Source organism: Arvicanthis niloticus, chromosome 20, assembly GCF_011762505.2.
Source record: "Arvicanthis niloticus isolate mArvNil1 chromosome 20, mArvNil1.pat.X, whole genome shotgun sequence".
Taxonomy (NCBI): Eukaryota; Metazoa; Chordata; class Mammalia; order Rodentia; family Muridae; genus Arvicanthis; species Arvicanthis niloticus.
The window spans coordinates 17,935,336-17,962,924 of NC_047677.1; the positions used below are offsets into that span (position 1 = coordinate 17,935,336).

Here is a 27,589-nt window from a genome sequence, read left to right on the forward strand (position 1 = left end):
GATAGTCTCCCCCTTGTGTACTGTGTGGAAGTATCACCAATCAATACCAATCTGATGGCCAATGAGCTGAGGCAGGGCTAGAAGAACTCTGAGAGATAGGCAGAGGCAGGAGTTTCCCTGCCCAGACTCTGAGGAAATCAGATGTATGAAACTGAGAAGAAAGCAGCCATGTAGCTAAGTCCAGGTTAGAATAAATAGTAAGTTAAGAGTTAGTTGGGGAACCAGCAGAACCTACAACTTAGGCATTTTTAAAAGTAAACTGAAGCCTCTGAGTTGTTATTCAGGAAATCGGGTGTGGGTGCAAAAGCATATATATGAGACCCCAAAGCCCACCTCCACAGTGACACACTTCCTCCAATAAGGCCACAGCTACTCTATCAAGGCCACACCTCCCAATAGTGCCACTCCCCGTGGGCAAAGCATTCAAACACAGGAGCCTATAAAGGCCATACCTATTCAGATTCCCACACTACATAAAAAACCAGCTGCTTCACTCAGCTTGTCTGACCACCCAGTCTCGGGGAATTCTTGTTTTCTTGTTTTGCTGCCTCAGCTGTCGTTGGACAAGTGGATCTGTGGCTTCAGCTTCCTCAGTGTCATGCTTACGAGTGTTTTCCACCATGCCTGGCTTACACATCAATGATTTCCTTATGGAATTGGGTGTTGTTGGGTCCTAGAGTCCCCAAGCAGACCGTTACAGTCAGGTCTGCTGGCGTGTACTTATAATCCCCGTCTTGGTGACGTGAAGCAGAAGGTTGAGAAGTTGAGGCTAGCCAGAGCTGCATAATAGGATCTTACTGCAGGGGATGGGGGGATCAATTAAATCTTTAAACCAAATTTGTTTCAATCCAGCCTTTTCATAGGGAAAAACCTGTTTTTTTAAAAAATACCTATAGAGTATTTCTAATGAGGTACTATAATGAGGTAGATACACTGAGGAGATAGAAACAGGGAATATTAAGGTGTGACCTTGGAGTCTGTCCAGAGAAGATCAGGTAGATGGTGGCGACAGCATGGTGTCACAGGAGTGGGAAAAGATTTCTTGAGGATGGGATGAGCTCAATTTGAGGTGAGAAAAGAGGAATTATCGTGAGGGCTAACACATTCCTGGAACACATTCTGTTGTCATGCTAAATCTCCGTGTGTCATCAGGAGTGAACTGCTGAAGTCCAAACTCACGGGTGTGTCATCCAAAGACCTTTACTACATGGTCCTAACTTAGGTCTCCCAATCTCCCTGCACTGTGTTTGAGGCACAGCGTCCACACTTTCCTTAAAGACGGCTTCCTAAACACTCCAAACCAAAGTGGGTTTCTGAAATCACTGTCCCGCGTGTTCCTTCATGTGTATCTGTACTAAGCACAGCTTTACACTATGTTTTTGGTGTAGCTGTTTGATTGCAGTCTCTTCCACTAGCCTGCAAGACCTATAAAGGTGGGAACTGTAGACTGTGGGCATGTTCTCCCAACATTTAGCGCTGTCCACCTTAAGATACCTCGTGCCCGCTGGCTTTGTCCATACACTGCCCTTACACTTTCCACCTGAAATGCTTGCTTTCCTACGGACAACTCCATTATTCGGCCAAGATCCCATTGGCGTATCTTCCCAATGAAGTCTTCTTCAAGCCCCCCAAATCGAAGTAGTTCCTCTTTTCTACACATCCCCATAGCCCTTTCTTCATAGTGCTTTTCCTAGAAGGCTGAATCCTGCAGTCAGTAATTATTTACATGTTTTCTTTCAACCGAATAGAAACTGTATCTCAAACTCTAAGATCTCAGGTAGCAAAACTTTACTTAACCACCTTCTACATACCATGCTTTGCCAGAACTATGTGCCGAATTGGAAGAGGCATATATACAAAACCACAGCTTTGAACCTACTTTTGTTTCTGGAGTTGCTGTTATACGGTGGTTGGCGACTGACTGGGCGACAGCGTAGTGAGGATCAATCAGCACATAGGAAAGCTCCTGAGTGCGCTTCACCGAATGTTTGTGGAGTGAAAGACAAACACAAGGCTCAGAAATCTTGGGCAGCAGGTTTTGGGAACTGTATGAATGCCAAACCTCCCTCCCTTCTGCAGGAAACTCTGCTGACGGACCTCGTCTTGTGGGTCTAGCAGGACTTTTCATTGTGGTCCCGCGGCGAGGCTGCCTTTGCGCCCGCGCCCCGGGAGTCTAGCAGAGGTGCGGGCTGGGCGAGCCCTTGTGGACCCGGTCAGGGAGGTGGCGTGGGGAGAGGCTCGGCGGGGCGGGGCCGGGCTGCACCCAGGGCTTAGTGGCCGGGGAGAGGTTGAGGGAGTCCAGAGCCTTTCAGAGCCGCCAAGCTGGAGCTGGAACTGGAGCTCCCCGGGGCCGTGGCCCCGACGACTGGACAGCGGCTCCTGCAGGACGCCGGGGTCCCAGCGACGCGCAGCGAGCGGGAGGCGGCCGGGCGCGGCGGCAGAACCCGGGGCGTGCTGCTCTGGCTCACCACGCTGGTCCTGTACGCCTCCTTCGTGGGGCTGGTGAGAGCCGAGGCTGCCCCCTCCCAGGCTGGGGCAGGAGGCTCTGTAGGGAACGAGCCCTCCCCAGCCGCAGACCTGCTCCCCAGCCTGCAAAGAGGGAGCCCGGGTGCATTCATCTTCCTGGGTTTCCGGCTCCCCACTTAGAAAATAGACACGGTTCTAATCTTGGAGGGTTTTTTGTTAACTCAAACGGATTACCTTAATGTGTTTTCCAACGTCGTTAAACTTTCATTGTCACCTGGGTGCGCTGGGAGGAGATACAGGAAGGGAAACCAGAGCCTTCACCTGCTCTCCTCCGCAATCAACCCCGCAAGCTCCAAATTATTAAGCTGTCAAATGCCACCTTGCCTCTTCCTGATAACCTGACCAAGTTATGCCAACTGATAATTTTCCAGACGGAAAAACGGGCTCTGAGAGGAAAGTGACTTTCTTCATCATCCAGGAGGTTAGGTGGTAGGCAAAAGCCTGTCTCTTAGTCAGCGGCCAGTAGCTGGGCGGAGCCACATCCGTTTTTTGAGATTTCAGTATTTTGAGGCATTATCTCACTAAGTAGCTCAGACTGCGGCTGAATTTGTGCAGCCTGTCTCTGGGATTGCAGATCACCCACACCTGGCTTGCTTTTCGGGCCACTTCGATATAGGAGGGCCTACCCTAGAAAATACTGCAAGTGCTAGAGAGTCTTCACTGTGTGCAAAGGCCTAAGTCCTGTGAAGGAATTTGGTTAGAACCTGTAATCAGTCTTCTTTCATTGAACCTGGTACTTGCTGCGGGCCTGGCCACGCTGTAGTCCTTAGTCCCGGGTCCCTGCGGCTAAGATAAGGAGAGCATTTGCTCTGGGGCAGACCAGTGCATTATAATCAATTACTCTTGAAATATAGTTGACTTAGAAACGTTTTTCTCAAAGGCCTCAGTGAATTTTCTCTTCAACCCTTGGTTCTTGCTAACACATTTTTGCTACAGGCACAATTTTATTGATAAAGCCTTTTTTGTATAAGTATATGTAAGTATTTCCTAAAAAGCCTTATAGTCTATACTCCTGCCGGGTGGCTTTGGCGTTTCATTAAAGCCTATAGATTTAGAAATATTCAGATAGTTGATTTCCAGCATATTATATGTGTATAGTTCAGAGAAAGAGATCATGTGTGCCAGAAGTATTGCTTTTTAAAAAACATAACCAACGTGTCATAAGTTGATGTTTGAGAATTTAATTTTGACATCTAAATTCCTATATCAGTCAGATTTAAAATAAAGAAAATATTTTGAAAATAAATTTGATATATCTTAACTATAAGTGCAGGAAAATCTTTTAAAGTGTTATTCAAAATCTAAAAGAGAATTGCAACCAAAGGCAAACAAATAAAATTTAAAAGTTGAGTAGAAGAAAACTCACAGGAGCATTTGACTCTAATAGTAAAGGGTTGTACGTTTTTCCTGTTTGAATAAAGGAACCCCTATATTACACTATAATTCTCCTCCCATCTTCTGTAAAGGAAAAGACAACCATCTAAATAAACATAATTTTAATGGCTGTAAGTTCACAGCTCTTCTCTTTTTAAATTTCAGGGAATAAGCGTTGCTATCCTCGGCCCTACATTTCAAGATTTGGCAACAAATGTGAATCGAAATATCAGCAATCTTTCTATCATCTTTGTGGGCCGCGCCTCTGGATTTTTATGTGGCACTATGATTGGTGGAGTTCTCCTTGACTATATGAATCCTTTTTTACTTTTGGGTAAGCAAACACTGCTTTTCACTTTTTTTTAAAATGAATTTTCAATTTACTCTAAATATTAAAAGCATAGACTGCAGAACGGTTGGCAATGGAAACAGTTGTGTGCATCCTCCCGGCAGCTGGGCTTCCATACCCTTTGCTGGAGGAAAACTATTCTGAATCCTCTAAAAACGTGATTAGCTCTATGCTGGGTGTGAGTGTTGGCAGCCCGAGCAACGCAGACCTTTACTGTGAGTTAGACTCCACTCCAGGCACAGGCACTGGCTGACCAGGAAGCTCTGCTTATGGGATGGGGGCGGGGCTTCTGGGGCCACAGGGCTCAAAATGAGTTCCTGGAACCTGGCCAGGCTCTGTGGACTTGGGCTTGGAGATGAAGGGACACGGGATGGTAGGGAAGTGATAGAGGGTGCACTTCTGTCCTGCTGCCCTTGTCAGAGCTGAGCACAGACTGTCACCTTGGATCCTGACCCTGGAGAAGAGGGCAGAGCTGTTAGCATGCCATTTTCAATCAATTGGCAAGATTAAAGACATCTAGATTACTATACTAAAACATCTTTGGAGGCAAGGTTAATAATTTATTGCTGATACATAAGTAATCATTATTACTTCCAAAGTGGGTTGAAAGACTATGTTTTTTTCTGTACTTCATTTCCTTTTATCCCACAAATGAATTTATTTGGTAAAGTTTTCCTATAATCTGTTATAAGGATTGAGTTTTACTTTTGTATTTTTACATTGTGTGGGTTTTTTTTGTTTGTTTTGTTTTTTCTTTTGGTTTTTCGAGACAGGGTTTCTCTGTGTAGTCCTGGCTGTCCTGGAACTCACTCTGTAGACCAGGCTGGCCTTGAACTCAGAATTCTGCCTGCCTCTGCCTCCCAAGTGCTGGGATTAAAGGCATGCGCCATCACTGCCCAGCTTACATTGTTATCTTATAAAAATATTCTTTGAATTAATACTTTTTGGACCAACTCAAACACTATAAAATTATCTTTTGTTACAATTTCTAATTTGATCATTAGCAATGATAGAATCAGAATCAAGTCATAGTAATTTACATTTTTATGGGCCACAAATATTATAAAAGCTTTAGATTAAAGCACCACATATAGCCACTGTGTCTCTCATCCACTCATGCTCAAACATTTTTGTTGTTGTGATTTGGTTTTACTTTTTTTAGTTTTTGTTTTTGAGACAAGCTCTCACAATGCAGCCCCAGCTGGCCTGAAACTATGTGATCATGTTGGTCTCAACTCATAGAGCTCCGCCCACCTCTGCCTCCCAGGAGCTGTACTCATAGAGCTCCGCCCACCTCTGCCTCCCAAGTGCTGTACTCATAGAGCTCCGCCCACCTCTGCCTCCCAAGTGCTGTACTCATAGAGCTCTGCCCACCTGCCTCCCAAGTGCTGTACTCATAGAGCTCCGCCCACCTGCCTCCCAAGTGCTGTACTCATAGAGCTCCGCCCACCTCTGCCTCCCAGGAGCTGTACTCATAGAGCTCCGCCCACCTCTGCCTCCCAAGTGCTGTACTCATAGAGCTCTGCCCACCTGCCTCCCAAGTGCTGTACTCATAGAGCTCCGCCCACCTGCCTCCCAAGTGCTGTACTCATAGAGCTCCGCCCACCTCTGCCTCCCAGGAGCTGTACTCATAGAGCTCCGCCCACCTCTGCCTCCCAGGAGCTGTACTCATAGAGCTCCGCCCACCTGCCTCCCAAGTGCTGTACTCATAGAGCTCCGCCCACCTGCCTCCCAAGTGCTGTACTCATAGAGCTCCGCCCACCTGCCTCCCAAGTGCTGTACTCATAGAGCTCCGCCCACCTCTGCCTCCCAAGTGCTGTACTCATAGAGCTCCGCCCACCTGCCTCCCAAGTGCTGTACTCATAGAGCTCCGCCCACCTGCCTCCCAAGTGCTGTACTCATAGAGCTCCGCCCACCTCTGCCTCCCAAGTGCTGTACTCATAGAGCTCCGCCCACCTCTGCCTCCCAAGTGCTGTGCTCATAGAGCTCCGCCCACCTCTGCCTCTCAGGAGCTGTACTCATAGAGCTCCGCCCACCTCTGCCTCCCAAGTGCTGTACTCATAGAGCTCCGCCCACCTCTGCCTCCCAAGTGCTGTGCTCATAGAGCTCCGCCCACCTCTGCCTCTCAGGAGCTGTACTCATAGAGCTCCGCCCACCTCTGCCTCTCAGGAGCTGTACTCATAGAGCTCCGCCCACCTCTGCCTCTCAGGAGCTGTACTCATAGAGCTCCGCCCACCTGCCTCCCAAGTGCTGGGATTAAAGATGTACCTCACGATGCCCAGCCCAAGACCCATCAGCTTTAATTCAGTGTTAATTTTCATTTTTAGAATTTCTTATAATGTCCCTTTGACTTCGAACCGTCATGAACACTTGTTTTCTAGCTGGCCTTCTTCTTTTTCCTCAGGTGTATCAATGTTGGCTACTGCAGTTGGGTTGTATTTCATTCCTTTGTGCAAGAAGGCATTTTTACTGATTATCATGATGGCTGTGTTTGGTGCTTCAGTTGGTGTTGTGGATACAGGTTAGTGAATCCCTCAGCGTCATCTCCACTATCAGGGACAGTAGTACTATGAGGAAAAGTAATGTATATGAAATTAGAGTGCCACTTGTCTTGCTGTGAAAACAGCAAAGACTCACACCTCAGCACCTCTCAGCACCTCAGCACCACACCTCAGCAACTCAGATTCATACCTCAGCTCCTCAGAATCACACCTCAGCATCACACTTCAGCACCTCAGAATCATACCTCAGTACCATTTCTCCTTGCCAATTAGGGTACCAATTGTCGGACACCTAATTATGAAGTGCATTTGGAGAATTTTGCTTTATGAGAGACTGAAACAGGAAGCTCTCCCTTTCTGCAGGAAATTAGAATGTAAACGGGCAAGCTTTCCTTTAGGGATAGAGTTTGACCACTTTAGAGGAATTACTTTGTAATTGATGTGATAAAACACTATGAAGAAAGCACTTAGAGGGGAAAGAGGGGTGGGGTCCGTGCTAAGGGAGTAAAGGCGTGATGGTGGGGCAGGAAGTTGGGGGTTCACATCTTGAAGGACAAGCACAAAGCAGAGAGAACAACTGGAAATGGCTGGAGGCTTTTACATTCTCAAAGCCTGCCCCAGTAGCATACTTCCTCCAGCAAGGACACCGCTTAACTGATGAAAACAGTGCCACCAACTGAGGCACTGTGGAGACTATGGAGGACAGTCTCAGTTAAACCACCTTACAGGAGTAGGATTATTTTATGGCTGCAGAAGCAGCAATTCAGCTTAAAATGCAGCCCAGATTCTGCGCTTAGAGAACCTGTGTGGGTACCACATTCTTGTCTATCTTCTTGTTTTCTTTTTTTTTTTTTCCCTCCACAGCAGAAAATCTCCATGCTTCATCCTGTCATTGAAGACCTCCTAAAGTACATGTAGTTCTTTATTTATCCCTAATCTCAGCTTTCTATGCCTGCCTTTCTTGCTGTATGGGAAGAAAGGTATTTGATAGTTCATGGAAACAGTTTACACTTCTAGATTTATTTGAATGTAAACTGCAGTGTGGAACTACATGCTTGTCTCAAAATATCTGATTTTTGAAGATAGTCAACTACTAGATGCTGCCGGCTTTTCACATTGTGGGTGTTCAAACTATGCAGTTCACAATTCTGAAAGTTGGTTTTGTTTCCTGTAATAAGTATGACAGAATTCCAGGATAATCTGGCTGGCATCTAGGTGTTTAGTATCTAGTTTAGACCTAAGTAAATAATTACTTCAATTGGAATTAGCACCCAACTGAAATACTGAAGTTTTGGTATTTTTCCTACCATTAGATAAAATTTTGCCTAGTATTGCACATATATTTACACATGGACCTAGGGATATGGTTCAGGTGGGCAGAGTATTTGTCTACAAAATACTGGGCTCGATCCCTGCCATTGTATAAACTGAATGGTACATTCTTGTAATCACAGTACTTACATGATTCTGATGGGAGTATCAAAAATCCAAGATCATCTCTGCATAGCAAGTTCATGGCCAGGATAACATATATGAGGACTCTCTCAAATGTTACAAATACATTTATCAGTGTTTTGCTCTTCTATTGCTGTGAAGAGATACTGCGACTGAGGCAACTAATAGAAGGACACATTTAATAGGGGGCTTGCTTACAGTTCCAGAGTGTTAGTCCACATGCATCATGGCAGGGAGCAGGGTGGCTCACAGTGTCATGGCTCACAGACCCTGGGACAGTAGCTGAGAGCTTTACATTCTAATCCCTAGAGAGAGAGGAGAGGAAAGAGAGGGGGAAAGGGGGAGAGGTGGGGGGAAGGAAGGGAGAAAAAAGAGAGAGAGAGAGAGAGAGAGAGAGAGAGAGAGAGAGAGAGAGAGAGAGAGAGAGAGAAGAGGGCCTGGGCCTAGAGCTTTTGAAACCCCAAAGCCCACCACCAGTGACACACCTCCCCCAATAAGGTCACACCTCCTCATCTTCCCAAACAGTTCCATGACTGGGGACTAAGCATGTAAATAAATGACCTATTGAGGCCACTCACATTCAAGCACAATTAACATTACTCCCCACTGAGATGACCATTATAATAAATAGTTTCTAATATGCTTGACTTGAGTGATGGTTTATTAACTAGTAAATTCCATGTATGAAGATGAGATATAACACAGTCCTCTGGTGATGGTGGGTTACAGCTCCTTAATTACAGAGTGGTTCTGGTATACTTAGAATGTCATAAAACTCCTACAGTCTAATATAGACCCTAATAATATGTTCCTACTAAGTGACGCAGGTTATTTCTTTAACTTGTAGGTGGGAACGTTCTCATCTTGGCTCTTTGGGGGGACAAAGGAGCCCCACACATGCAGGCCTTGCACTTCAGTTTCGCCTTGGGCGCCTTTCTGGCTCCCCTGCTGGCTAAGTTGGCCTGGGGTACAGCAGCATCTGCTCAGAACCACACCGAGTCCGACTTTAACTCTCTAGTGCTGAACCGATCCTCCAAAGCCGCCTCAGACTCTGTGTTCGCGGTACCCGATGACATGAATCTGCTGTGGGCATATGCTTCTATTGGCACCTACGTTTTAGTAGTCTCTGTCTTTCTGTTTGGTCTGTTTTGTAAGAAACATTCAAGGAAGGAAAAGTCCGCAGCATCTGCTCAGGGGGCTCGAAGGGCTAAGTATCACTGGGCCCTGCTGTGCCTCCTCTTCCTCTTCTTCTTCTTCTATGTGGGAGCCGAGGTGACCTATGGCTCTTACGTATTCTCCTTCGCCACCACCCACGTCGGCATGGAAGAGAGCGAGGCAGCTGGCTTGAACTCCATCTTCTGGGGGACCTTTGCAGCCTGCAGGGGCCTGGCCATCATTTTTGCAACGGTCTTACGGCCTGGAACCATGATCGTTCTGAGCAACATAGGCAGCCTGGCCTCGTCTTTCTTTCTGGTGCTTTTTGATAAGAATCCTCTCTGTCTCTGGATCGCAACTTCTGTATATGGAGCCTCAATGGCAACCACGTTTCCCAGCGGCATCTCCTGGATTGAGCAGTACACCACCTTAACTGGGAAATCTGCAGCATTCTTTGTAATTGGCGCTTCCCTGGGAGAAATGGCCATTCCTGCAGTCATCGGAATTCTTCAGGAACACTACCCGGATCTGCCAGTGATTCTGTACATATGTCTGGGCTCAGCCATATTCACAGCTGTTCTATTTCCTGTGATGTATAAATTGGCCACCTTACCCCTGCAACGCCAGAGCAAAGGAAGGAAGAATGAGGACTAGAAAGCCTTGCTCTCCAGCTCTGAGCAGCATAAATGGAAACATGCAGGAAACTGGAATGGAATGGATTCTGAAGTAGTTGACATGAACAATACAAGGAATTCTGTAATAGAGTACTCTAAAAACATTCTGATTTGATACAGCTCACAGCCAACACCTCTAAGGCAATTCCCAAATGCCTCTAAGTTTGGGCCCTCTCCAGTTACTAGAGGCAACTCCCTTGTGATACACCAGGAGAAAATGGACAAACATTTGGAAAAGACGAATTGTTTAATAAATGCATAGTTGCTACTCTTGAGGAAGCCGGGCTAGGTGAAGCCGTAGCAGGTTATCAGCAATTCCTAGAGATAAGGTTTCCACATATAACTGCTAAGATGTTTTGACATGTTCTGGAATTTTCAGAGTCTTCTATAATGTACTAGGCTGTAATGAACATTTTTAGAAATGCCTTTTAGACATGTAAAACTAGTTTAGTCAGGATTCCCACTATGCCTAAGGCTGCATGTGATAACCAGAACCCAGTGACATCACTTAAGATAGTCAGACACAGTCCTAGGACCCTGTGGCGCTCACTGGACATTATATAAACAGAGACGAAGAGCTATGCTCGTCCTGCATGACTAGAGAGATGTCACCTTGACCTTCCCTGTGGCTGCACAGTGTCCCCCAGGATGCTGACCGTCAAACCAGAGACAACTGTTAGAGACTGGACCTGCCCTTCAGCTAAGATACACTGCACAGGTTAGCAGCCTAGGGGAAATAGGATTAGGACCATAGTTAGGAACTTAGTGCGTGAACACTGTGTGAAGACACTCTGCATAATAAAATATAACTTCTGTTATACTAACAATGCCTTCTTACTTACAACACAATATTCTCATATGGTAGGATTTTGTAATGAGACTCCTGTTTGGAGTTATTTTGGTGGTGTGTGCAAAAAGATATTTATATTTGAGCAGTTGGGTGGTGCACCCATAGGCAGGCACTGCGGATATATAGAAGAGATACTTTGCTGAGCAGACAACCAGACATCCATATTTTGTTTGTTTGTTTGTTGAGGCAAGGTTTTGCTATATTGTCCTGGCTGTCCTGGAACTCAGAGATAGCCCTGCTTCTGCCTCCTGAGTTCTGAGATCAAAGACATGGACCACAACAGGCTATGGAGAGAGTAATTTTGATGCAGGAGAAATCTGTAGTAAAATTGATGGCATAAAAGATACTGAAGATGGTATAAAAGGTACTAAAAAACTTGCTTAGGAAATATTAGGTCATACAGAGTAGAACTTAGTTAAAGGGGCATTACCCCCACGATCACTGCAGCGCCAGTGTGCGCATCAGATGTGTTAGAAGCTGTGGAAAAGAAAATTTTATACCATAATTGAAGTTTAGGGTTCCCGAGGAAGTTTCCGCTGAATGTTTAGTCAACTGGAGGTTATCCAGTTAGGCTCTGTCCCCATATTATCTGAATCGTTTCTTGAGTATACCAGTGTTGTTCTTTTCACAGAGTTGTTACCAGGCTCATCTTGCCTACCTGGCAAAATTATGTTTTTCCTCTTAAGAGCACAAGAGAGTTAAGGCAGACCAGGGCACAATGGTGGTTGTAACTCTGCTCTGCCCACTTGAGCTGCCTCTCAAAGGCATGGTCTTTGATATGGAAACGTACCCACTGACTGGTTCTCAGGACTGCTTATTAGGGCCATCTGTTCCGGTGGTCAGCTAATTTCCTGGAACTGAGGCGCCACAGTGTCTAATTTGCTGACTTTCATGTCTTTGTTTTATGGGCACGGTTCAAGGGGGCCAACTTAAATTTTCTATCTTTCAAGTGACATCGAATATCTACCATATTACAGTATGTTTGTTATGCTTACTAATTTCTATAAATTTGCCCTTGATAAAAGTGCTTTGTTTTAAGTGCATCAGCTCTGACCACTCACCTCTTAGGGCAGCCACGAGTGTCTCAGTGACCTTTGCACTGGCCTGGCGGATACTAAAGACTGCTGTTATTTGTTGATGCTGGATCTTCCCCAGGTAGGCATTACAAATGACCCTTGCCTCCCTTTGTGCACTTTCTGAAGCTCCCAGGCATAGCACTGACATAGCACCCCTGTGACAGCTTCACCACTGTAAATCTTGATAAGGGAGATAAGCATGGTGACAATAAAGTGGCATACATTTGAAAACCCACAATGGATCCCACCAACCAAAGTAGAATGGCTGTTGTGTAGGGTTAAGACCTCTAGATGGGGGAGTTGCTGGCCCACAAACCCCACTTTGGTTAAAGATGGTCCTCTTTTGGGGAGTCCCTGAGGACATTTGCTCCCTTTCTCCCATGGCACATATACACAGCACACACCATGTACAAAACAAAATACCCTGTACAAATATGTATAGCTGTAATCCAGTTATGCTTAAGTTTTCCCACTCACTTCATTGACTGAAGGTCATTTTCTTTATGTCTGTGGAGTACCAGCTTTTCTTTTTCCAGTCCTGGAGAGTAAGTTCAGAGCCATGTATATACTAGACAGTGCTTGACCATGGAGCTGTATCTCTAGCCCAGGCAGCACGCATTCTGCATCTTCTGTTGGTGTGCATCTGGCTGGGGCTACCTGACACACACAGGCACTGTTGGTGTGCATCTGGGTGTGGCTACCTGACACACACAGTCACTGTTGGTGTGCATCTGGGTGGGGCTACCTGACACACACAGGCACTGTTCCCACAGAGCTTCATCCCTAACGGTGTCCTGTCCTAGGTGTCCCGAGATGATGGACATATTCCTTATCCGTGCTGGCCTGTAATGCTACAGCCACATTTGGTCTGGGTTTAGCTCTTAAAATATGGCTTACATTCATCTACCTAACAGGACAATTTGGGCGTTATATCAATGAAAGAGTATCCTTAACATGGTCCCTCCCTCATTCATACTGATTCAATGATTTTTTTTATTATTTTAAATAATTTTCAAGTTTTATTTATTTATTATATAGCTTGTATGATGGCAAATACATTCATAATTTAAATATACACAGCTTGACTGACTACTGGCCGCTCTACTGGTTGTCTAGCTAGTTATCAGGAATCAGGTTGTTACATACATAGGTGTTGCCAGGATGCATTTATTTCTTGTTCCTCTGGAGATTAACAAGAACTAGCAGAAATATTATGTAAATGCTTAATGAAATTGCATAATTTAAATTGCCACCACCTTTGAGAATGGCCTAGACTCTGGGGCTGGAAAGATGGCTCATCAGTTAGGAGCACTGAATACTCTTTCAGAGGACCTGGGTTCAATTCCCAGCACCCACATGGCAGCTCCCAGTGTCTGTAACTCCGATCTGAAACCCTCACATAGACATACAGGGTGGCAAAGCATCAATGTACATAAAATAAAAAGAAATTGTTTTTAAAAAGGGGAAGGCCTAGACTCAAGAGGTCATTCATGTAGACATTATAGCTTAGTGGCATCAAGGATGTCTATAAAATGGCAGTTGGTCATAAGACTTCCAAGTCTTCCGAAGTGTTCCACGGTCAGTCGGCATTTGAGCTGGGCTGAACGTGAGTCAAATGTTATTTCTCTTTCTTGACAACTTTCTCATGTATAAAGTGCACGGTCTCAGCTGTCTCTCTCACACTGGTCCATCTCCCACAACTGTTATGAGAAGACTGGTTTCAGCAGTTGCCATCTATTCTTACTCTTATGGTCCAAAGTTTATGGTATCTTACACTTTTAACTTCAGAATTCACTTAGCATCTGGTCTCTTAAATTTATTGAGATATCTGTGGGCTATCTGGAGTGTTTGGTTGTTAGTTAATGCACAGCCTGGAGAAAGATTTTGGAGTCATTACATGAGACAAATAGCTTGAATGGTTAGCTCCCGAAGACTTTAAGGTGAACAAATTACCCTTTCCCACCAGTTTAACTGTCACGGCATTCTCTCTCTTTTGCAGAGGACAAGTGTATAGAAGTGTAATGGGCAGTGGGTGTGTAAAACCCTGAGCAAAGCTTCAGGGCTTCAGAACAGCTGCTCTAACTGTACAATAAAATATATAGTTTGGGACTGGGCAAACTTTTGAGTGGCTTCCTCAATCTAGCCATGTGATGTTTTTATTTGTGAGTTCATTACAATAAAGTTATTATTTAGTAAGTTAAATGGTATAAGGCATTTTGTTTTTTATCATGATAAAACATTCATAGCACATAAATGTATTTCCCTACTTTCATATTTGCAGCTCAGTGGTAATACGGATATTTACATCACTGTATATCCAACCACTGCAGGCAGCACCACAACTCATCTCGTAGAACTAAAACTGTCTTTTGTACACTAAGACCCCACTCCACATACCTGTGCGGCCGCTGATATCCACCACTCTAAGTCTGCCTGTGATTTGAGTCAGTACCTTATGCAGGTAGAATGATATCAAGTTTGTCATTTTGATTAGCTTCTTTCACACAGGGTAATGCCTTGTGACTCACAGTGCTGTAACACGGGCCAGCCTTGCTTTCCACGTACTTTTGGCACCATGGTGAAAGTGCTGACCACTCAGGGCTTGGTCTTATTTTTCTGCTAAGTGAATAGTGCTGTATCATATGAACCATTTTCTACTTGGGCTGCCGTGGAAGGAGAAGTGCATGCCAGAGAATCATGTACGGGGCTAGCCTGAGCCTCTCACAGGAGCTCTGCCTTTCTTTAGAACTGTTCTCTGCTCCTATTCCAAGGCTCCCATCCTCTGTGTTTCTGTCTGGATGTTGAAGGGAGATTGTGTGACTGACACGCACTGAGTAACTGCCTGCCACTGTTCTAGTGAGACTAGCTGCTGGGGTTTCTGGCCAACCCGTGAAGGGGTGAGTGTTTGGTCTACCCCTCTGCTCCCTCCTAGAGAGCTGCCCCCTACTCTGAAAGCAGGGGCGTTTACCACTCAGCAGGAAGCTTCACTTTTAGTCTATTCCAGGGTAGACTGGGCTCAGGGATTGCTGTTAAGGGATACTTGAAAGATGCTGATAACCCCTCCCCCAAAAAACATTCTTTTCAAATATAATGGGGAAAAAAAACCCCAGCTAATTGCAATTTTCTTTTTGTAAAAGTCTATTAGTCAAAGTTCGTAGACTCTATTTTTAAAACGTACTTGTGTGTATGTATCCCATGTGTGCAGGTGCCCTTTGGAGGCCAGAGACAGCAATGGTGCCACTTAAGCTGGAGCTCTGGCCAGTTGTGAGCTACTCTATGTGGATGCTGGGAACTGAACTCTGATCTTCTGGGAGAGCAGCAAGCACTTTTAACTGCTAAGCGATCTCTCCTGTCCCGGAACTGTACTTTTTATCCCTGAACTGTACTTTTTATCCAGAATGGTAAGTGCTAATACAATAGGGTAGCATTTACACTTGAAAGAGCTATAAACAGATCTCTCCTTTGTAAGAGATAGAATTACACCCTAAACCTGTGGACCAGAAGGTCCCCAAGCTCCTGCAGCTCAGTCATTTGACAGGCACTGACCACACACTTGCTGTGCTCAGTGAGCACTGCTCTGGGGTAAAATGACAGGCAATCCCCTGCCTGAGCAGAGCCAGTCTCACTGTTAAAGTTGGTTACAAGCCCGCATTATACAGCCAGGCAGCAGGCAGGACTTGATGGAGCTCCAGAAAAACAAGATGCACTTTATCCTTCGCTGTTTGAGAAGTCTCAAATACTTCATCTGCAGTTTTTCTTTCTCTTTTTAGCACAACTCGTGTGGGTTAATGTATCCAAACCCAAGAGCAGCAGCAACAAGAAGGTCCAGAAAACCAGCATCAGGGTTTGTCCAGTGGAGCTAAGGGAGCAAGCACCCCGGTGGTTGAGTTGGATCTTAGGTTACAGCTCCTAATACCCAAGGGTAACCAAGGGGTTCAGTTTTCAGCACTGTCCCTTATCACGTACAGAAAACACAACTTCTTGGAGGTGTGTGTCCTCTTCTGAGTCCAGACAGACTTTTAACCTTTTTAACTTTGCTTTAAAGTGGGTGTGTGTGTGTACATACATGGTGTTGCATGCATGTGGAGGTCAAAGGACAACAGTTTTAGAGTCAGCTCTCTCCATCTGCTAGATTGAACTCAGGTAGCCAGGCTTGCATGAAAAATATGTCATCCACTGAGCCACCTCTCCAGCCTTGACTCAGAGGCAAATGCATTCCTGAAAGGTCAGCTCACCTGATGAGTGCCCAAGAAGGCTTAACTGAAAATAAATTTGATGGAAAAACAAAAACCTGTGAAGGTTTCTAAGTTTGCAGTTTTGTGTCGGAAGCAGAGGAGCAGCAGGCACCCATGGTCACCATGTTCATGATGAAAGTCACAGGTCCTCATAACGGTGAATGCATGTACAGAACCACAGAACTGCCCTCATAGAGTCCAGGTTTATGAGTAATGGTCAAGGTTTTATTATTTTAACACAACCAGTAAGTTGATATTGCCATTCTTATCTTGGAGTACAAAGTGCTTTTCTCTGGACTGCGATAGGAAAATCGTTTAGTAATCCTGATGGAGGACAAAGTACCTTCTGCTTCTGCCCCTCCACAGCCCATAAGCTCCCGGAGAAGAAAGGCCCTGGAAAACTTATCTTTCAGTTCAGTGTAGTGTATCCTCAGGCAAAGCTGAGGACTAGTGCCTTTGGGAACGCAGACAGCTGGAACAGTCTAGTTCACAGGCAGGTGACTCTTTGTGTGTTCTCTGTGAGTGATTTTACTGTGTGCTCTCCTTGAAGGGCAAGCTGGGACGAGGAGATGCCCTGCTTGCTGTCAGCATCACTACTGCTTGCTCAAGTAACAAGAATGGTGGATTCTGCCGCTGGAAGTTCTATCAGAACTCAAGCTGTTCTAAGTGCAGCGGCTAGCTGTCTCCTGCATGCCATAGTGCAAGTGTGGCGATCACAGGAAAAATAACAAGAGTCTTCTTTCTCCTTCTACCATGTAGGTTCCAGGAATCAAACTCAGGTCTTCAGGCTTGGGAGCAAGCACCCTTAGCTGCTGAGCCACCTTGCCAGTCCTTTAAGTTATTGTGTGTTTGTATAGTGTGCCTGTGTATGTGCACCACAGTGTGTGTGGAAGTCAGAGGTCAACTTGTGAGAGCCAATCCTCTTCTTGGGTTCTTACTGTGGGTTCTGGGGATTGAAGTGAAGGCATCAGCAAACGCTTTTAGTCATGGAGCCATCCTGCCAGTCCTGCCGTTTTGATTCGTGTGGCTCCCAAGCCCGTGCTGACTTGTCTATTCTTTGTTCTCACAGCTGCCATACGTACCTACCGCTAATGAGTGCTTAACCCCTCACTGCTCTTCATCCACTGTAATGGGCCAAACACCTACAGATCTGCTCTAGCTCCAGGGACAGTTCTAGTCTTTGGGAACACCTTTAACCCTTTATATGGTCACTTGTGTATCGATAACTTGAGTGGCATACCTGCCAGTCATTGTATGGATGCTGGGATATGTTGAGAAGCAAATCAGACATGATCACTGTCACCAAGAGTGTAGCATGTGATGGCAACAACCAATCAGAACACAGCAGCTAGTCACAGGGGACAGGAGACCTGAATAGGCATAGTAAATGGGTGTCTCTCCTGTTTCCCCCTTGGGGCTGGAGCCCAGGTCCTTGTATACACTAGAGAAGCACTCTGCCAGGGAACTTGAACCCTAGACTAAAAAAAGTCTCTTAAAGCCCTCTAAGGGGAGGAGCTTTTGGCCAGGTGTGATGTGGCTTGTGCTTACAGTCTCTGAACATGGAATGCCAAGGCAGAGGGCGTCTCATCTACTACAGGCTACAGAGTCAATTTGAGGCCAGCCTAGGATATACAGCTTTCTTTTCAGACAAGGTCTCTTGTTGCCCAGGCTGGCCTCAAATTCAGTACTGTAGCCAAGGCTGGCCCTGACTTACTGGTCTTGCCTCTACTTCCCAAGGGTTGTGATCACAGCCTTGCACCACCACACCAGACAACAAGAAAAGCAACTTGATGGATCCATCCGCTTCTCTTCTGTTTCTGATTTCTCAGTGTCTTCTGCAAACAAAGCCAAATACCCCTGTTCAGCTCAGCTTAACGGCCATTCGGTCTTATAGAGTGAGATGCTGCCTAATCCCAGACCCATGATCTAAGTCAATTGTACCCTTAATTAAAGTTGCTGTAATTAAACTTTTAGCAGAGAGGAAGCCCGGTTTTAGAAATATCTGTAGAAGTAAAACTGACGGTATGGTGGTGCGCGCCTGTAATCCTAGCTTGTGGGAGGCAGAAGTAGGAGGATCAGGAGTTCAAGGTCATCCCTGACTCTGACTCAAAACTGAATCAAAACAAAAAGATAACTTGTTACGATGATATACCTGGAAAACAGTTTCTATTTTGTTAATCCTGTTTTGCTAGTAGATGCACACTGGCCAAATCCAAGCTTCTTGGTGTGGCATCTTTCCCAATCATCTTCTCTTCTCTTTCATGGCTTTTTTTTCCCACATCAAGCATCTCTCAAAGGCACTTTATAGGGTTAGCCACCTCTGTCTCTTACAAAATATCCAAGGTAACAGACTCATAGAAAGGAAGGTTTATTTTGTTTATGAGCTCAGAGGACTCAGTCCGGAGTTGCTTGGCCTGGCTGCTCTGGGTGTGGACAAGTAGATCAGCATGGCAAGATGCTCAAGTGGAAGACAGCTTCTCACATGGAAGCAAAGGGACTGACCCTTTGGTTGCCATGAAAGAGAGGGAGGGAGGGAGGGAGGGAGGGAGGGAGGGAGGGAGGGAGGGAGGGAAGGAAGGAAAAAAGATGAGAGAAAGAGAAGCTTCCACTCGCTTTCCCTTCAGAACTTTGATCAAATAAATCGCTGACACTCAATGGTCTTGCCGGGACTTGAGAACTACCTCTGCTGTGGTGCCCCAGTCATTCCAGAGATCACTGACTGGGCCAAGATATTGCAACGTAAGGTCAGGCCAGAGAACCATACTTGACTTCTATGTCACATCAGCAGCAACTTGGGAATCCCTATAACTTTGAGGCCAAGGAAGTGATGTCTTAGTAAATTCTACATTACTGAAAACTAGAAGATATGGGTCTCCCTTCCCACAGACAGCCTTGGTACCTTAGCAATTTCTAGAACTATTATTAAAAAAGGAAAAAGACACTGAAGACCCCCATACTCGGGAGACCCTTCCTCAAGCCTCCGGAATCGCGACCACCCAAAGATCACAAGAAACCATACCTGGATGCAATCAGCAGAGGTTTATTAGGGAAAGAGCTGGCAGCCAGCGGTCTGACCAGGTACTCGCGCTGGAGTCAAGGTCCGACCCCCTCGGCCAGTCCTTGGAGGGTTTTAAAGGGAAAAACCACAAACCAGGGGAGTGGGATGGGGTTGTTAAAGATACAAAACATGAAAACAGTGGAACAATTCAGAGGTATTCACTCTAAATGATTAGTGTCATGTGGAAATCGCCCTGCATTCTTCTCAAAAATGTGGTTTTTACCATGCCATTGTGCCCTATCCGGCCATTTCAGATTGCTATCTTTACTTTTTCCGGCTATAGGGCTAGGGCCCCACCTAGGTGGTAGCATCTTTATCTGTCATCAGGAATGTCTTCCTGCCTTGGGCGAGGCTTGAGGAATGTAATCCAGCAAGTGTCCTTCACCTGGAATGTGAAGGCCTGAAATCTTATTTTCAGTTCTGTAAGGCAAAAAATCTACACATATTTCATAAAATGGCCTTTATAATTTTTCACTCTACATTCCTCACTTTTTCCGATTTGGCTATGTTTTTAATCATAAAAACTCAATTATTAATAAGTCTATTCTCACCCCACTTTTTCCGATTAGGATCTTTAGAAAAGTTTAAACTCCAGTGTCATCATAATTACCATTTTCTTGACCCAAAGTCTTATATTGGTGGCGCAACACAAAAAGCTGAACAGCATTTATCCTTTCTCTAACAAAAGTTACTAATCTATTTTAAATGTAGGGGCCTATGGTTAAGAGCAAAAGTAAAATCACAAGGGGTCCAGCAAGGGAGGATTGAACCAACTCTCGAATCAAAGTTGCGGTGCATCTCTATCTTGTCTCTGGTCTAACTTTTTTTCTGAATTTACTCTCTGGTCACTCTTGAATGGTCTACATAATAGTAACATTTTTTCTTAGAGCAGCACACAGACTTTCTCCTTTAAGAAACAGCAAGTCTAGTAACAACTTAACTTTGTTACTGACTGTTCTAGGGCTCTCAAATCCACATCAGTGGCAGCTCTCAGCTGATGAAAATAATGAGGTGTCTGTATCAATGTAGTTACACCTGTCTCTATACCTATGGCCACTCCTAGTCACAATGTAACAGCTAGAGTCAAGGAAAATAGGCTGTCTGCAGAATCATCTAGGGTGTATCTCAAACTCAGTTCAAGAGTACCTGCAGGATCTAGCTGGACAAGTACACAATAATCTTTGTTTTCATCAAAGATAGCAGTGGAAACACATGGTGTTAACCCGGAGCTGTAAGTCTACCATTTATCAATTTTAGGCACTAGATATCTGTTAGCAGGGGTTCTTGGGCTCTATTCTATTGACTAGGGGTTTCAAAACATTTCCTTTTCTTTGTAGCACACTTTCAAAGTTGTCTTCTGACTTTTCCACATTTTGTGGCACATAGCTGTCTACATATACATAAAATCACATATATAATAAAGAGAAATTGCAAAAGGAACAAATCTATATAACTCTAGATTCACATTTCAACTTCAATCTTGTAATCACAAGCTGTCATTTAACCTTGGGTGTACACACACTAAGTCCCACCCTCCAAGGCAGCATCTTCCCTGTGCCTCTGGGGTGGTCTCAGGAGTCAAGGCCTGCTGCTTCTTTAGCCTTGTAGAATAGCAGAAGACCTGGAGCCAAAGAGTAGGGGGTTGTTCAGGCATCTGGATCTTCTCCAGTTGGCAGTCACAGGTGGTGATGGTGAACTTCAAGGAGGTCGGATGGTCCACAGCACCAGGAACAGTCTTTTAGTAGCCTGAAAAATCATTTCTCACACAAAATGGGCATTCTGGGTATGGAGCAAGAACAAGGGACACTCTAGCCAGCGCCAGTTCCCAAGGGTAGTTTAATTTTAGGGTCCTGTATATTCTCTCTACCTGTCCTGAGCTTCGGAGACAATATAAACAGTGGATCTTCAATTCCTGACTTACCTTAAAACTGCTCTCTGATCTAATTACCTAGGACACTTGAAACCTCGGGAAGGTCCCTATTCTAGGCTGTTTTCTCCTAGGTATTTCTTATCTACTCTAAGTCTTATTATTTCTCTGGCTTAGAACCTAAGGTCCCTTATACGCTTTAAGTCTCTTAGCTGCTTGGTTGCACTCATATCTTAAGAGTCCATCTGTGTATTTAGCCTGGTAAATCCTTTGCTTTCTGGGGAGTATAGTTCTCCCTTCTTGTGTGCGCCATTGTCTATTTTAGGCCCCAAACCTGGGAGGGCTCCTGTATCAAGCCACTTGATCTGTCCGGTTATTGCCTCAGGCTGGAGTCTCCTCCCTTTTTGGTGTCCTGGGCAACGAGTACTCACAGTTGCTGCCTTCATCAGGGTTTCCTCTCTTGGCATATAGCCTTGCAGGCATGGACTGTGGCAAAAGCATACCTGTTGTCCATGCAGATGTTGGCTTTCTTGTCAGCCCCAAGTTCCAAGGTTGTTCTCTGCACCGATGATCTCAGGGGTGGGGAGTCAGTCCAGATGGCATGTGTCCACCACAGTAGCGCTGGCTTGTCTCTGACCAGCATGGAGAAAACTGCTCCCGTCTGTAAAGCACGTTACCTCGGCTCCCGGCTGAAGTCAGTAGGAGGAGCCTTTCCTCTACCCGTGAGTTCTTGTCAGTTAGTTGCAGCCTGTCTGGGCCCCAATCCTGGGGAGTAAGTCTCAACCCGACAGAGGGTAGGAACAGTCTAGGATGACCATAAATGAATGGGATACCCAGCCCATCTCTTAGTCCACCATTTTCGGGTAGTCCATGAATACGTTTTGACCCATTGGCCTGGAGGAAGCCCCTGTGTCTATCAAAGGTTGGGTGGCTCCAAGCTGCCCCGTCTATCTCAATAGCCGTCTTCACACAGAGCTGTTATCTTCGCCACTTGGGGTGTTTTTCAAGGCCTGGGATTTTCTGGCCCTGGCTTCTATTTGTTAGGGCCCTCTTGGACCCTGAAGCTGGCTCCTTTACTTGCAATGCGCACACTGGTCTTTTTCAAAGAGTTTTATCTCTCTTTGATTGGAATCCCTTTTTTCTGCTTTCTGTAAATTCTTTCCTGTCACCTTTCTCTTTCTTCACCTCTCTCTAGTCTCCTCTATTCCTCTCTATTCCTCTGGACTCACAGCAACTTATCTCTATTCTTCTCTACTCTTTTTTTCTAGACTTACACTAAACCTTCTCTATTCCTCTTCTCTATTCCTTTCTGTAAAATCTTCTCTCACTTGCTATTACCATCAATAATTTTAATATGTAGTATACTTCCTAAATCTTTCAATGACTTATCTTGTAGTCTCTGTAGCCTCTGGAGCCTTGTCTACACTGACAGAATGTCTCTATGAGCTAGTCTAGAAAGGCTGTGGGTAACTTATCTGATCTCTGCTTAACCTCATGTGTCCTGATCAAACTTAGTGGGGTCTCATATAATCTTCTCTCTCAAGACCTATCAGCGGAATCTGGCGTGGGCCTCTGGGTGTCCCTTACCTTCTGTCACATGGAGGTCTCAGTCAAATCTGCTCCAAATTGACCTGCTGCTGACCACGGCCTGATCAATTGACGGGGTCCCCAATCTGAAGACCAGAACCTGCAAAGGTCTTGTGAAAGCAAGGCTTTTACCTTATCTGTAGCATTTCACAGCAAGGATTATTAAGATGTTGAAGGTTCATACAGTTATTAACAATTTTTAAAAGGCAACTTGAGTTACATTTGACACTTATTTGAATTTAACCTTTAACAAAATAGAAACGTTGGTAGAAGTGATATACAAGAACAACAAAGTAAACATTTTTATGTCTAACGTAAGAGCACAAGTCTTCACCACTTCTTTAATTTTATCTTGTCAGAACTCTCATCTTTGAACAAAATCTTAATGAAAATTTCATATAAATAATGAAATTGTCTCAAACAGTAATGGCTAAAAAATTTATCAAAACTGAAGGATATATATATATATATATATATAATTTCTGACTCAGGGCAGCCTATAACTTTTAAGCTGTAATTTTAGAAAAAAGCACTCCTTTACTTATAAAACTGGGAAAAATCATTATCAACTTCCTTATTACATACAGAAGCTAAAAAACTGCTGGCCCCCTTATTTTTCTACTTTCTGCTGGTGCCCTTCTCCTAGCCACAGAGCAGGGCGAATTATCAGTTTTTCTTGTGTAAATCAAGACTGCCTCACAAGTAAGTTTTAAACTAAATTAAGTAAGCAGTTTTAACCAGTTCTTGTCTCTCTTTAAAAAAAAAAAAAATAATAATTAACTCTCAGGTGAACAATCTTGCTGCGGCTGTTTGTCTAGCTGTCCTGGCTCCACTGCCAGGTTTTTTTCTTTTTTCTTTTATCACCTGGGTTCTCATCTATCTTCATAGGCGGCAGGTGGAAAACCGCCATTTGTTGCACTAGTGACCTCAAGGTACCCAGTACAGCCAGGAATACCAAACTAGGTAGCTGTTGCACGCTGTTGCTGTGCTGGGGAACCACGAGTTGTAGCCCGCCAAGTGTGGGCTGGGTGAGGGCACCCTCCATGTGCTGTTACCTGAAGCATACCCTACATGCGGTAGGCGGGCTGTAGGAACAAGAACCACGAGCATGAACTGAGGTAGTTGCCCCTTATTAAAGGACCTGCCCGCCTTTCTGCAGTTGTATTCTTGTACCGGCGGCTTCATTTCTCTCTCTGCCGGCAATCATGTTACCTATTTTTAACTCAAGATGTTTAACACAGTAGATTAACAGCTAACACACAGATGATTTGCCAAGAAAAGACACACACATATAAAAAAACAACACAAATAACTCACCCCTCTCACGTGTAGTACATAAAACACAGATAGCTCACCCCTGCCACGGGTGGCACAAATAACACTTAACTACATTTGGTCACGACCCCAGATGGAGAAGGATTCCACGTCTTCTCCCAAGTAGGAGCGCTCAGTCTCTTGAAACCTGACAGTCAGATCCCCTGACCTTCTGGAAGGCCTCTCACCTTCCCCCTGAAATCCAACGGTCAGATCCCCTGACCTTCTGGAAGTCCTCTCGCCTTCCAAGTAAGACTCCAATAACCAGACAACGCGGTCAGTCTTCACAGATTCAGATTTAACAGATTCAGACAACTTGGTCAGCCTATGCTGGACCAAGTCTAACAGATTTCTAACATACCAGCAATGAACAATCCAAAAATAGACACACTGCCATGAGAGCACAACTACCACGGTGGCCATTTCTGACCTTTTCTCTCTAGTTTTCATTGTTAACACACAAAAAGACTAACAAAAAAACCCGTCTCAATCGCCAGTGCCAGCCAAGAGGGATTCCACGTCCTCTCCGGCACCTAGATGCAAACCTGTGCCAGCCTAGAGGGATTCCACATCCTCCCCGGCACCTAGATGAACCCCCAAACGTCTCTGGGGGTGCAGCAGCTAGTGACTCTCCAGCACGTCTGCTAATCACTCATTTGTCTCCTCTCGAAACAAAAATGGTTTACTGCCCCTCACGAGACAGAAACAGCTGCCAGTCCAAACCGAAGTGCACTTTTCAGAAACCAAATAATTCAGACAGACGGGCACAAACAACTTAGAAACCAAATAACTTAAACAAACCTAGACAAAACAGCACACGATTTAGGCAACCCTAGCACACGAGAAATCAGACGATTTAGGCAAACCCGCACATGAAAAACCAGAAATCAGTACATGAAAAACCAGGCAATTTATACAAAAGGTCACACAACAACCAGACAGAAAAAAACCGCGGTGTCCCTTTACCTCCCAGCGTGGTTCTTGGATTAAGGTGGTCGCATATCCAGGACGAGCCCCCAAATGAAGACCCCCATACTCGGGAGACCCTTCCTCAAGCCTCCGGAATCGCGACCACCCAAAGATCACAAGAAACCATACCTGGATGCAATCAGCAGAGGTTTATTAGGGAAAGAGCTGGCAGCCAGCGGTCTGACCAGGTACTCATGCTGGAGTCAAGGTCCGACCCCCTCGGCCAGTCCTTGGAGGGTTTTAAAGGGAAAAACCACAAACCAGGGGAGTGGGATGGGGTTGTTAAAGATACAAAACATGAAAACAGTGGAACAATTCAGAGGTATTCACTCTAAATGATTAGTGTCATGTGGAAATCGCCCTGCATTCTTCTCAAAAATGTGGTTTTTACCATGCCATTGTGCCCTATCCAGCCATTTCAGATTGCTATCTTTACTTTTTCCGGCTATAGGGCTAGGGCCCCACCTAGGTGGTAGCATCTTTATCTGTCATCAGGAATGTCTTCCTGCCTTGGGCGAGGCTTGAGGAATGTAATCCAGCAAGTGTCCTTCACCTGGAATGTGAAGGCCTGAAATCTTATTTTCAGTTCTGTAAGGCAAAAAATCTACACATATTTCATAAAATGGCCTTTATAATTTTTCACTCTACATTACTACTATCTAAATTATGAGCTTACAAGAACAGTTAAGCTCACAAAAAAAGAAACGTAATTCATTCCATCTTAAAAAAGACAAAGACATTTGTAACTATTGTGGCCATTTCAAGAATTCTCCAAGAAACTGAAATAGGAGTTCTCTCACAGAAGTAGCAGGCTTGAGAGAACTTGAAAGAAAACACAGACTAGAACAGGGCTGTTCTAGAAAATGAGGGAGGTTTTCATTGCTACCATTGTAGGAGAAATGGAGCCAATTATTAACCAATAGGAAACACAGCCTGGGGCTACTGTTTTAATTTCTACTAGGCTTAAAATCTCCCTCAGAATGAAAATAAAATGCAAATGGTGGGAGTTACTAATTTATCCATACTGCCTCTAAGGCAAACCCTATTGCCTTAGTCACTGTTCTACTGCTAGGAAGAAGGACCAACTCTTATAAAGGAGAGCACTTATTCTAGGCTGGCTTACAATTCAGAGATTTAGTCCATGGCAAGGCACAGGAGCTGAGAGTTCTACATCCAGATCAGCAGGCAGGAGAGAGAGAGAGAGAGACAGAGAGAGAGAGATAGAGAGAGAGATAGAGACAGAGAGAGAGAGACAGAGAGAGAGAGACAGAGAGAGAGAGAGAGAGAGAGAGAGAGAGAGAGAGAGAGAAAGATACTGGGCCTGACTTCAGCATCTGACACTTCATAGCCCACTCCTAGTGATACACTTCCTCCAACTGAGTCATAACTACTTTAACAGGTCCCTCCAAACAGTGTGGCTCCCTGGGAGCCCACGGGAGCCATTTTCATTCAAAGGACCACACCTGTAACATTTAAATAGGAAGGAACTAAGGCACGGCATCTTTTTACTGGTAAATTGTGCCCCTGTCCATTTGTTGAGATGTGACTCTCTGGAAACAAAATGCTCACATATTCATCTCCCAAAGAAGGTAGTATCTTTCTTTAATCTGGGAACACTGAAAAGCCCTGTCCCAACATTTTTCCATGCCGCTTGTGAAGGGATCAAACAAGACCTCATGGAAGAAAACCAACAGTCTCCTTTCACAATGTCCAGGAGGATTTGTGCAAAACAAACAAACAAACAAACAAACAAACAAAAACCAGATGTAGAATAAATAAGACTAACTGCCCCAGCTGAGGTAACAATAAATAAATGCAAACCCTTGCCTAATATAAAAAATAACTTCTTGCCTTGAGGCAAGAAGTTCCAATGAACTCAAACCCATTATAGAAGACTATTAAGTAATGGGTTTACCGTCCCTTGTACCAGCCCTCAGGTCACCCAACATTACCTACAAGGAAGCAAATGAAAGAGGATAGAGACATGTGCAAAATCTCCAGGCCATAAATGGCTAGTCATCTCTGGCCATGCAGTGGTACCTAAGCCCACTCTGTTATCTAGAGTTCCTCTAAGCCTGCTTTTCAGGGACAGGCCTTGCAATGTAGAGTGAAAAATTATAAAGGCCATTTTATGAAATATGTAGACTTTTTCTTTGCCCTTAGACCTAGGCAGAAGTGCAGATTCCAGAACGAGGAACTGAAAATAAGATTTCAGGCCTTCACTTTCCCCAGGGTACATTCCAGGTGAAGGACACTCTGCCCCTGAATCAAGCCTCAAACAATAGGCCCACCTATGGGTGGGAGAGGCCCAAGGCAGGAAGACACATTCCTGACTACAGATAAAGATGCTGCCACCTAGGTGGGGCTATAGCCGGAAGAGGTGAAGATAGTTAATCTGACGTACTTGGTAAATGGCAGGATAGGACACAGTGACATGGTAAACCATTCAGGGTGGGTTTCTCTGGAATGTTTCGCTATTCTTATGTTATGTATCCTTGGCAACCCCTCACCCCCTCCCCACTCCCCTGGTTTGTGGTTTTGCTCTTTAAAAGACCCCTGACCCATTACTCTGGGCCAAACCTTGCTCTTTAGGGAGAGA

General features: G+C 44.9%; 1 protein-coding gene across 1 annotated transcript; it reads left to right on the top strand.

The window, feature by feature from the left end:
• Positions 1-2,295: 2,295 nt before the first annotated feature.
• Positions 2,296-11,656, top strand: LOC117724638 (sodium-dependent glucose transporter 1B). The gene is made up of 4 exons (XM_034524563.2): positions 2,296-2,502; positions 4,066-4,234; positions 6,654-6,770; positions 9,053-11,656. The coding sequence occupies exons 2-4, from the start codon at positions 4,186-4,188 to the stop codon at positions 10,012-10,014; spliced, it is 1,128 nt and encodes a 375-aa protein (XP_034380454.1). The 5' UTR covers positions 2,296-2,502; positions 4,066-4,185; the 3' UTR covers positions 10,015-11,656.
• The last annotated feature ends 15,933 nt before the right edge of the window (positions 11,657-27,589 follow it).